The sequence below is a fragment of the Fukomys damarensis genome, unplaced genomic scaffold, assembly GCF_012274545.1.
Source record: "Fukomys damarensis isolate Sample0158 unplaced genomic scaffold, DMR_v1.0_HiC HiC_scaffold_11, whole genome shotgun sequence".
NCBI classification, from domain to species: domain Eukaryota; kingdom Metazoa; phylum Chordata; class Mammalia; order Rodentia; family Bathyergidae; genus Fukomys; species Fukomys damarensis.
In genome coordinates, this window is record NW_022900923.1 from 17,205,532 (window position 1) to 17,218,166 (window position 12,635).

Below are 12,635 nucleotides of genomic sequence, written 5' to 3' on the forward strand. Positions count from 1 at the left end.
CAAAAAAAAAAAAAAAAAAAAAAAAAAAAAAAAAAAAACATTAAATACGTTAGAACAGTGGTGGCAAACCTGCAGCACTTGCAGCCAGATGTTTGTAATCATGGAAAACTCTAAAAGGTTCACTATTACTGTAGGAACATTTCTTTTTGGAAGAAACAGCACTAGTTTTAATCTCAGTCAATTGAAAGAAAAAATTACTAATTCATATTGGTAATGTTTTTTTCACCTCTTATGAATAAAATTGAGCAATAAAACTTAAGCTGTGTCTTTGGTTTCTAGCTGATCTTGAGAGACTGTACAAGTATTGCAGACATTAAGACAGTACTGTCCACTGTGTCCAGTTCAGGAAGTCCTGACTCGAGTATTGTCCTTTGTATACTTTTTTTTTTTGGTACCAGGAATCAGACTTGGGTCCTTGTGCTTGCAAGGCAGGCAGCAGAACCACTGAGCTAAACCCCAGCCTCTTAGTATGCTCTTTATGAAAATATTCAAGCAAAGAGCTTCTTGAGCCCCAGTGTTAACAGTTTTCATCCTACGTTAGAACTGTATCATCAGTAGTATCAGTTGAAATGAAAAGATTTTATCTCTATAATCAGTATCAATCTGAAATATGTAACAGGTTGTCATAGACTCTGGTGAAGGAAAAACAGCAGTCAAATAGAAAAAACAAGATAGCAGACCCAATTTTTAATCATTCTTTACCCCTCTCCCAGGACTTACATAAGGATAGAAAGCTTTTATTTGGCTTTAGTTTTACAAGCTCATATGATCTATGTCCTATGTCATTTTGTATTTTTTAAATGCACTAAGATAAACCTTTCTTACTTTATTTCAAACCAGCTCCTGTGACTCTATGAAAGAGTTTTTCTCAGTTGTGTTGCTTAGTCTGTTCCCTTCCTCAGACATAGGATACAGAAGGGAAGCATCATCTTTTTTACTTGTTTGTTTTTTATTTCTTTGTTGTTTTGTTTTGGTTCTTTGAGACAGGGTGTCACTATGCTATCCAAGCTGGACTCAAAATGTGTAACCCAGGCTGTCCGTGAACTCACAGTGATCCTCCTGCCTCAGCCTCCAGACTACCGGGAGGCGTGTGCCCCCCTACCTGGCTATCTTTTAAATTCTTTGACACTACTTTTCTGTTAGTCCCTCTGTGCTCCTCTTCCAACAGATTTAGTCCCTCCGGCAATGTGGTTCCCTTGACAGAGAGACACAGAGCCAGAAGTGAGTCTCCTGGGAGAATGGATGAGCCCAAGCAACCCAGCTCACAGGTATGTAGTTGTGGATTATAGGGTTGCTGTGTTGGTTGAGGAATTGCCAATGTGTATGAACAGAATATGAATAAGAAAAGAAAGATGAAGAAGAGGTAACCATTTACATATTAAAGAAGTACTATATGTAGCCAGGCACAGTGGCATTAGTCCTGTGATCTCAGCACTCTGGGTGGCTGAGGCGGGAGGATGGAAATTTGGAGGTGAGCCTGAACAACTTAGTGAGTCTGAGAGATCCTGTCTCAAAATAAAAAAAAATAAAAAGGCCTGGAGATGTAGCTCAGTGCAGAGGTTCAGTGTTCAATCCCTAGGACCACAAATGATAAATAAATATTATATGAGTATTTTTTTCTTTATTTTCTGTGAGTATGCCAGAAATACACTTTTGGGGCCAAGGATATAGCTCAGTAGCATAGCACCTGCCTGACAAGCGGCAGATCCTGAGTTTGATTCCTGGCACAAAAAAAAAAAAAAAAATGCTAGGGGTGTAGCTCAGTGCAAAACCCTGCGTTTAATCACAAGTAACTAAGATAAGGGTAATGAGAGGCTTTGAAGGCCAAGTCAGGCATGTAGACTGATACTGTTATAGAAAATATGGAAATAAGTTCTATAGATTTTAAATTATATGGAATAATTCATTGGAAAAATGTTATTAAACCAGGCACCGATCAAATTCCTGGTGATTTGGCAATGCAGAATGTCTCTGTGCATAGAGTTTACATTCTAATAAAGTACTGTCAATATGAAAGGAATGAAAGATACTCCTTTGAGTGACAGAACTTTTGCCCTTGCCTCTTTTTAAAGTTCAGAGCAGCTGGGAGTGGTGGCACACTCCTGAAGCCCAGCTACTTAGGAGGCTGAGGCAAGAGGATTGAACATTCGAGACCAGCCTGGGTAATTTAGCAAGACCCTGCCTCAAAATAAAATTAAGGGGAGCTGCAGCTGGGGTTGTATCTCAGTGATAGAACAAGTGCAAGGCTCTGGTTCAGTTGCCAATACCACAGAAAAATGAATAAAGGTCAAAACAATAAAAACTACCAAAGATGCACTGCTGCCCTTGACAAGGACTTAGTCCATAGTGTATATTCATAAAAAACAAAACAAAACACTGAGTATGGTCACTCACCCCTGTAATCCCAGCACTTGGGAGGCTGAGGCAGGAAGATCGCACAAGTTTGAGGCCAACCTGGCCTACATGTGAGTCTTAACTGTTCAACCCTTTAACTAACTCACAAGTATCAGTCTTAACTCTTCAACCCTTGAATTTACATACTGCTTCCCAATCTCTTGTACACTGCTTCTATTAGAAATACTTTATAGGGCCAGGGATTTAACTCAGTGGTACTGCACCTCCCCGGCAAGTAGTGCAAGGTCCTGAGTTTGGTTCCCAGTACCGGGAAAAAAAAAAAAAAAAAAAAAAGTTTAGAAAAGAGCACTGTCAAGGTCAGATATCGTGGCACACATCTGTAATCCCAGCCCTCAGGAGGCTGAGGCAGGAAAATTGCCTAGAGTTGGAGGCCAGCCTGTGCTACCTAGTGAGTTCAAGGCCACCCTGAACTACATAGCAAGACCCTGTCTCAAAAAAAAGTACATAAATAAATAAATAAATAAATAAAGCATTGTCAGCTAGCATGTGAAAGAGAAAACACATTTTTAGAAATTAAAAGGGCATAAGATTAATTGCTAATTAGATAAATCTATAATCCAAAGTCAACTTTGACACATCTTTTTTTTTTTTTTTTTTTTATAATTTATCTTTGCACTGGTACCTTAGCTTCCACTAGATACACATAATTTCCTCCTACATATTTTAAAACTTTTTTTTGTTTTTGTTTTATTTTTGGTACCGAGGATCAAACTCAGGCCCTTGTGCTTGCGAGGCAGGCGGCAAAACCACTGAGCTAAATCCCTGGCCCTAAAACTTTTTAATATAATGACTTTAGCAATTAAAATGCTTAAAAAGTCAGTAATTTCTGAATGGTGTTTTTTTTTTTATATAGAATTTTGAACCAGAAGTATTTATAAATGTAAAACTTCTAAATTAGTCATTGAAGGGAACGTATTCCTATCCCCTCCCAGTTTTTAAATAGGAGAGGCCCACATCCCCAGCCAACTTACTCTGAGGTCAAGTGAACTTCAAGTGGTCTTTAGAATGATGATACTGAGTTTACATGATACCAAAATATGTTTAGATAAAAAAATGTACTCTCACCTACAACTTAGGTAAATTTTTATAAAGCTAGCTGCTGCTGCGTAAAGTATGGTAGTCAGGATAGTGCCATAGATATAATTTATAGTGTTTGCTGCTGTATATTCTATACTATCTTTTTTTTTTTTTTTTCTGGTACCAGGGATCAAACCCAGGACCTTGCACTTGCGAGGCAGGCACAGTGCCACTGAGCTAAACCCCTGGCCCAACACTGTCTTGATATAGTCGCCAGTAGCCACGTATCATCCCTGGCCCTATAAAGTTTTCCTTTTTTTTTTTGGTACTGGGGATTGAACTCGGGTCTTTGCGCTTGCAAGGCAGGCCACCAAACCGCTGAGCTAAATCCCCGGCTCGAGTACTTCTAATAGAGGCAGTGTACAAGAGACTGGGAAGCAGTATGTACATTCAAGGGTTGAACAGTTAAGGCTGACACTTGTGAGTTAGTTCAAGGGTTGAACAGTTAAGACTCACATGTAGCCATTAAAATAAATCCACTTCCTTAGTTGCACCAGCTGTGTTCTAAGTGTTCCAAAGCCACATGTGGCCAGTAGTTCCTGTGTTGGGTGGTGATTATAAAACATATCCATCATCAAAGAAAGTTCTTTTAGACCAGCACTGCCTAAGTACTTTATTATGTAAAATATAGTTGCAAGACTAAAATTCAAGAGGTGACAAAATTGGGCATAGGTATTCCTGTTGCAAACAAAAGTTTAATAAGTATCTACTTTGTCAGCCAGAAAGTGACTTACTGTGTCACTTTTATAGTGTAGCCTCAGGTTCTTCCTAAATTGTTGTGTTAATGTCTCTACTTTTTGGTAGTGATTTCTTGCTTGGTTCTCTAATAAAAATAAAAATTCAAGGGCGGGGATTTATCTCAGTGGTTCTGCTGCCTGCCTTGCAAGCACAAGGACCTGAGTTGAGAGAGAGCTCAGTGGTAGAGTCCTCACCTAGCGTGTGGAGGTCCTGGACTTGATTCCCAGCAACACACAAGCATGTGTTTTGGTAATAGGCAAAAAATACATTTGATTGCTTTTAATATGTATCATTTCATAAGACGTGTTTATTCTTGTTTATTTTCCTCTCCTGGCCCAGGTAGAAGAGTCAGCAATGATGGGGGTAAGTGGCTATGTGGAGTATCTCCGGGAACAAGAAGTATCTGAGCGTTGGTTCCGGTATAATCCCCGTCTCACCTGCATCTACTGCGCCAAGTCTTTCAACCAGAAGGGGAGCCTGGACCGCCACATGCGCCTGCACATGGGGATCACACCATTTGTTTGCCGCATGTGTGGCAAGAAGTATACCCGGAAAGATCAGCTGGAGTATCATATCCGTAAGCACACAGGCAACAAGCCCTTTCACTGTCATGTTTGTGGCAAAAGTTTTCCTTTCCAGGCCATCTTGAATCAGCACTTTCGCAAAAACCACCCTGGCTGTATACCGCTGGAGGGGCCTCACAGCATCTCTCCTGAAACAACTGTCACATCTCGAGGACAAGTTGAGGAAGAGTCACCTTCACAGGAAGAGACAGTTGCTCCCGGGGAAACTGCCCAGGGCTCTGTGTCTACTACGGGGCCAGATTGAAATATCGAGGGGGAGGGGGCAGACCCTCTTCCCCTTTGGGCTGTAAGCAGCCCACATCAGGGCCGTGGGCTGGTACTTAGATTCACAAAATGCCACATCACTAGACCAGATGTTCCCAAGATATAGCCAAACTAAAGGGTCAGCAACATACAAAAGCACTAAAGGCTCGTCCCCTCCTCCTTCCACCTCACACTTTGGAAAATAATTAAGCAAATCAACTTTCTAATTCAGGGATCAACAGCCTTGGTTTGTTAACTTTGTAAGAAAAAAATTTTTTAATGAAACTGTGACAAATCGTCATTTATCTGCCAGTCATGTTTGAACACTGTACTTAGATCCATATCATCTTGGTGGCTGTAATTGCCCAGTATCTAAAAAATACAACAGAAGCCTCAGCCATCCGAAGCAGCCAACCACAAGAGAGGAGGTAGTCCTGAGGAGGAGGATTCCTTCCCTGCCAGAATCTTTACATATAAAGGAAAAAAGTGAATGAATACTGGTGGTTCTTACAGTTCTGGACGGTTAGACTTTTCTTTGCCCTTACTAGGCAGCCAATACTTGGCCTGGTTGTTTCATGTCATCAGCCATCTCGGAGCAGTGTTCTATTGGGCAGCATCACCTGAAGCACTTTAGGCAACTGGAAGTGAAACAAGCAGCAGAGTGTAGTAGGTACTGCTGCATTAGGGGGCTTGAGTGTTGTATTGAGGAAAAGAGGAGCGGGGAAGGAAGTGTCTGTATGTTTTGCAAAAGTTGAGCAACACAGAGCCATACTGCAGCTTCCTGACTGATATTTGTAAACCATAGTGTTTATCCATTCTTGATATTAAGGGAATGGCTCTAGTTCAGATGAATTAACCCGTTAGGCTGACTACCAAAGTTTCATCCAGTCTGTTTGGCTCCTATTTCCACACAACAGCAATACTCTACATCAAAAACGTCAACTTTCCAGTGAAATGAACCTGGATTGTATTTTTAATCCACAGGTGTCCATATTTGATAACTTTTATATGAAGTTTTAAACACATTTTTTCTGCAATATTGTGGTTGAAGAAAACTCAACACGATTCTTCCTACTGCAACCACAATTTCATTTCCTTCTACATATGTAGTAGTTTGTATTTTCAGTCCAATGAAGAACCTCACTTAAACCTGTCTCGGGTCTGCAAAGCTAATTATTCATAAACCAACCATCAGCACCTTGCTGGTGACTCCAAGAGCTTTGATTTTTTTTTAATACACTACAGGGCACTTAACCGGAAAATATCATGCACAATCATGTTGCAATAAATGATCAAGGGATCAGTTTCGATCAGGTCTGGTAACTTCATCATTCCTAAGATTTTTAAAACTTCAAAGGGACCTTTTTAGTAATTCTGTGTTTTTCTGAGATTCTTAATCCAGCATCGAATGAGAACTTAGCAAGCATGTCGAGGTGTAGATGCCCTGTCTTGCATGTGAAGAGAAAAGGAAGAGTACTGAGGATGCAGGCAAATAGATGTGTACAATTTAAGAGTACAGAGAGAACAAGAGAAAAAAACTCTAGTTTCTCTTGATTTTTTAAAAAGTATATTTAAGTATGTAATGGGTTAAGAAATTGTTTGGGTGCAGAGACATAAATGATTGTAACAGAGATTTGGGAGAGGGGCTAGTCAAACCTGCACTGGAGAGCCATTTGTGAAAATGTTAGTTGTGTGCTCCCTTCCTGAGAATGCTTTGTAGTATGTGGGAGATGGGTAAAGAATGACTTTTTTGGTGATGAGAAATTGGAATGCAAGGGGTAGCTTTAAGCAATCTGAGAATTGCACATATACATACAGCTGTACTCTATCAGCAGAGAAAGCTTTTCTCTTCTGGAAAAGCATAGAAATTTGTCTTTTTGAGGAAAGTCACGATGCTACCATTTGATAAGAGCCTGACCTTAAAGGTAGCAATAGAGCTGTATTTTTTTAGGAGATATAGATTGGAGCATCCTCTTTAGTTGGATAACAGCATGACAGGCTGAAAACTGTCTCCTGGAGCCATCTTAGGGGGATTGGTTGTGCTCTGTGGAACGGAAGTGGAGTTGAAATTTGACTGAAACCCTTAGGGAAACATTTCAGCTGGTAATCAAGGCTTTCAGTGGACAGAATTTGCCATTGTTAAATAGGCAGGGAGCTGAAAGTACAGAATATGCTGCTTTAAATCGCGTTTTTAAGCCTACCAAAAAAGTTAAGTCCACCCTACTTTTGAGAAATAGTATGCTGAAAAGTTCTTTATTGCTTTGTTAGTTTTTTTAGATTACATGTGAGAAAATAGAGCTTTTAAAACTATTACCAAATTGCAAAGGTAAAGTACAGTGATTTCTGTAAAGAGAAAACTTTTTGAGGCATTTGTTAGTATTCCTTTCAGAGTTGCAGCAAATGTCTTAAATGCAATAGGAACATCTAATTCGTGTGGAAATAATGTGCGTGTTTGGTAGGTTCCCCTCCCCTTCATTCACTTCTGTGTGGGTTTGTACTGCACTGATACTGTGAGTAGAGTGCCTCCTGGTTGTCTAGAACCACATCAGCACAGTCATGTTTCCTGGTTCTCTCTTAATTGGCCTAGCCAGAGCCATGAAATTCCTGAAAATTTAAGCCAGGCTAGCTTTTAAACAAATTGAAACTTCTAAAAGCAATTTCCCTATTTTAGTTAGAAGAGATATTATTCTAAATATCCAGGATTCTTAGCCAGGTTCACTGTGACATTGTCCTAGTTCTTAGCTAAGATCACTGTAGGATTGTAGGAGTTAGTGAAGTTCTGTGTACATTAAGGAATACTTGTAATCGTGTGTGCATGGAGGATACATCTTAAGGATGTACTTAAATGGACGTTAGCTGATGCTGAAACTCATTACCAAATCTTAACTTGCACATGTCACCTTGTGACGGGAACGGCATTAGCATTGAGAGCTAAATCATCATTAAGAAACTTAATGCCATGAAATTCTAAACACTGGGATGATTTTCATTTATTGAGTATCACTTATAGCAAAAGACCTACCTGTCCAATATTCTAAGCAAAAGGGAAATGGCCACATACTATTTTCATTTTAAAATGCACCTTTTAGTCTGTGCAAACTCTGATACCAAGATAAAATGCAGCATTGGCATGACAGTAATTCTGTACTTAGGCAGAAAAGCTCTTTCTAATGACTTGTTCTCTTTTTACTCAGAACCATATTTACCTCTAAGCTGAGTTTTATTTTATGTAAGTTGCAAACTGCCCCACACCATTTTATTATACTAAAGAGTTAAGTCTACTATGTAAAAATAATTTAGCTTGTATGAGATTTGAAGAAAGATAGCAGTTAAGGAAAGTTTTCCTGTTTTGTAGCATTTTTTTCATGTTTCCATTTCCCCCATAAGTCATGTATGGCTTTCCAAAGATAGTATGAGAGCAGCCACGGATTGTTTTCCCCCTAACTTCATAGTTGAAATCTGGTTTAGGTTGCAGTTGTCTAATAGAAGAGTGAAATAGGGAACTTCACTATTAATAACTGAATACTCTTTGGCCATGAAATAACTTTTAGAGTTGTAGCTGTTACTTGACACTAATTATGGGGCTTTTTTGTTCTGTTTTGTTTTTAGCTCATGAAAACTACGTTTTATTTAATTAGATTATCCAATGTAAAGAAAAGAAAGCAGCCGGGCATGGTGGTACATGCTGGTAATCCTAGCACTTTAGAGGCTGAGTAAGGCAGGAGGATTGAGGTGAGTTTGAGGGTAGCCTGAACTATACAGCAAGACCTTGTCTCAAAAAAATAGAAAAAAAAGAAAAATGAAAGCAATAGATAATGAAAAGGAAATTGACTGGAGCAGACAAAAGTCTTCTGAATCATGGTGGAAAAGCATTTAATCAAAAGGAGTTGGAATCCTGGAAGTTTTTCTTTTTTCATCTACAACAAGTTTGATTTTTTTTTCTTCTTTTTCAAATGTCTTTCCTCTTATCTGTGTATGTATTTGTTCAAGGAACAACAGATAAATCTTTTTTGAGCTTAGTCTTTGAAAATGGAGCTCTTATGCCATATGAGAAAGAATTTAAAATATTAAAATATTTTGGTAGCTAAGATTTCAAAAAGGAGCAAGCAGTTGTCAGGTAAATATTGCAGGGTTCAGCAAACCACAGCTCTCAAGCCGAATCCCAGGCCACCTACTTGTAGAAACAAAATTATATTGGAATAGGGCCACACCTATGCATTTAGGTCTTTCTATGCATTATGGTTTCTTTCTAGTGCAATGATAAAAGTACATGGCCCATATAACTTGAAAATATTTATTGTCTGGAATTTGAGAGAAAATGTTTACTGTTCCTAAACTTGATTTGGAGTACTTATCCTCAAAATTTGTTACTTCTGCCATTTTACTTTTACAGTGGTATGGTTGAGGTTTTACATTCATAGTGTTGTATTTGCATCATGTTTTGTTTTGTTTTAATTTGTTGCTTGTTTTTGCAGTACTAAGACTGAATCCAGGGCCTTGTGCATGGTAGACAAATGTTCAGCCCTTCATATTTTATTTTGAGATAAGACCATATGAAGTTGCCCAGGCTGGCCTTAAACTTTCCTTCCTCTGCCTCAGGCTCCTGATTATAAAAATACACCACCATGCCTGGCTATGCATAAGTTTCTTTAAAGAGCTTGTCATTTTTTTTTTAGATCTTTTTCTCATGAACCACTTTGTTTTCCTATTTCAGAATTTCCATTGATTAAAGGGCACTTAAAATGGGTTTATTATTTGTTTTTGCCTTGAAAGGGCAGATAGATTAAAGTTTAGTATGGTAGTTGTTTATAACAAGATAATTCTACAAATCAAATAATTCCCATGCATGATAATATGGTGTTAAGTGGACACCCTGTTTGCATAAAATACTGTTTAAAACCAATGTTTTTATGTGAGTTTTGCCATTCCTCTGAGTTAACTTGAACTGGTTTGATAGTGATGGTCAGAATGAATTTTTTCCCATTAGAATTAAAAAATAATTTGAATAGTTTCAATTCTTACTGGAAGTACTATTTTCCTAGATTAGAAACCTGTACTTTTCCCCTATCCTATACATTTTAATTTCCTGAAGTAAACTTACTCTATTTTTACATGGGGTACTAAAAAGCCAAATCTTCCTTTTTTTTTCTGTCTCTCCCTGGATGTTTTAAATATAATGAAACATCTGAAGACTTCTTTTTAGACCTCTTTCTATCTATTACTGTCTCCAGTTCTTATGTCCTATATCACAACTGAATATACTGTGAATCTTAAATCTGAATTAATTTGTAATGCCAGAAATTAAATCTGGGAGCAGATCTATTCTAATCACTTGACTGTAGTGATAGGTAATATGTCGGAGAATCTGTTCCACTAAGTAAATTCTAAGTACTTTTTAGTACCAGACAGCATGCTTGAATTCTGTGTAAAAAAAAATTGGTGTGGCTTTCCATACAAAAAGAGTCCTAAATCCACTTGATCAGTGTCTGGGATGTATGCTTTTAAAAAGCCTGCATTTTTTCACTATACTGAGATAAAAGTTCAAAAGGAAGGGGATAGAATTAGCTATACTGTGTTTAAGAGGCATTAAGTATAATTAGTGCTCAATCCTAGTAACAGTAGCACTAAAAATAGCCAACTTTTTTTGAATGTTTATATGCTTACATTGATCAACCCATCTAATCCTATGACAATCCCCTGAAAATAGATGCTGTTATCTTCATTTTCGAGAGAGAACCAGTTTGACCTAGGCAGTCTAACACCTAAACGCTCTCCGTGGACTGTGTTGCCTCTCGTGGGTGTAATTATACCACATTTTATGGATGAGCAAACTGATGAGCCCATGGCTGTAAATTGCAGGAACACTACTTACCATTCTGATTCTGAAGCCCAGACTGTCTTCACTACATCACACTCACTGCATTTATTATAAAAAGTTGGATTAATCAAGAGCCAGTAAACTGTTGCTCTACATGAATTTGCAATTCAAGAGTAAGTGATTAGATTTTTTCAAAAGATGATGCATTTGATCTCTGAGCAGATTTAAATATTTGCTGGGGATATTATTGCCCACTGATTCAGGGGAATAAAACTTTTGTAGGTCTGAGTGAGTTACTGCCAAGGCAGAAATTGCAAGATAATTTTCCACTTATTTATTGTTGTGTAACAAACTATTCTCAAAGCTTAGTAATTTAAAACAACCTCCATTTTGTATATCATGATATTTGTGAACCAGAAGTTAAGGGGAGGCCTTTCTGGGTGATTCTCCCTGTGGCAGTGACTCAGTGTACCTGGTGGTATTATTCATCCGTGGTTGGACTGGTCTGGTAGGTCCCAGATGATCTCTCGCATCTGATAGCTTGGTGTTGAGGTCAGGCTCGGGGGGACTCTGCTTTGAGTCTCAGAACTGTCCTGGGTTCTTTCTCTAAAGGTAGTCTGACTTATACTGTGGCAGCTTGGGCCTTCCTGGAGGCTGGGCAGAAGGTTCCATTCTTCTTAAAGATCAGACCTTAAGGGCTGGGGATTTAGCTCAGCGGTTCGGTGGCCTGCCTTGCAAGCGCAAGGACCCGAGTTCAATCCCCGGTATCAAAACTAAATAAATAAGTAAGTAAGTAAGTAAAGACCAGACCTTAAACTGTCATACAGTTATGGCCATTCTGTTGGTCAGCTCAGATCTGTGGGGAGAGGAAATAATGTCCTATTTTATGAAAGTGTATCAGAGATTTGAGACCACCTTTCATTTCCTATAGATAGCTTCAGAGTTTTTTGTTTCTGTTTTGTTTTGTTTTGTTTTTTCTTGACTCTTGTGGTCGGTTCATAATGCTATAGAAATCATTGATTGTATTTACTATGGGTCAGTAAAGGATCTAGAAGGAGAATGAGATGAATTCCTGCAGCAGATTTTATTTTGCTGTGAAGCCATAATAATTATACATGATGAGCCTAAAATATTCCATAGGGACTAAAAAGCTTGTTGTTAGAGAACTTGATTTATTAGAGATGTCGTCTGTATTTTAAGTTTAAAAATAAGTGACTGTGGTGTGGAAGAAAATGGCTACTAAATCACTCTACAGGAGTTTCTAACATGTGGCTAGATGAGTTTTGTTGTGGAGATAGTAAAGCTTTACCTATTTATCTTATTCTAGTATGCCTCCTCTGGCATCATTTGGCCTTGATGACAAATTGGTTTATCCCGTTTTTATCACCTTTCATACAGGAAAATCTTTTGACTGATTTTACGTGTCGCTAATCTTGGTTTTTTGTTTTCTGTTTTTCATTTTTTGGTGCCAGAGATCAAACTCTGGACCTTACACTTATGAGGCAGGCACAGAGCCACTGAGCTAAATCCCTGGCCCAGTACTCTTAAATTTAGCAATTGCTACCAGCTTCGCATTCAAGGAAAAAGATCAGGGCTGGGGATTTAGCTCAGTGGTTCTATCACCTGCCTCCCAAGCACAAGGTCCTGAGTTTGATCCCCAGTACCAAAAAGATCATTTGAGTTTTTTTGTTTTGATCTAGATTAGTCTGATTTGAGTCACTTTTATTTAAACTCCTACTATCTTTTTTTTTTTTTTTTTT

At 38.4% G+C, this 12,635-nt stretch overlaps 1 protein-coding gene across 4 annotated transcripts in view; it reads left to right on the forward strand.

Moving 5' to 3' along the window:
- The window catches only part of Zbtb37 (zinc finger and BTB domain containing 37), a 26,428-nt gene that overhangs the window by 3,111 nt on the left and 10,682 nt on the right, over positions 1-12,635 (forward strand). For 2 of the 4 annotated variants that reach the window (XM_010635585.3, XM_010635584.2), the window contains exons 3-4: positions 1,169-1,268; positions 4,570-4,807. In XM_010635585.3, the coding sequence (XP_010633887.1) occupies positions 1,169-1,268; positions 4,570-4,807 (338 nt within the window). Of the gene's footprint in view, positions 1-1,168; positions 1,269-4,569; positions 8,766-12,635 lie in introns of those variants that run through there. The other 2 variants (XM_010635583.2, XM_010635582.2) reach the window with 1 other exon arrangement.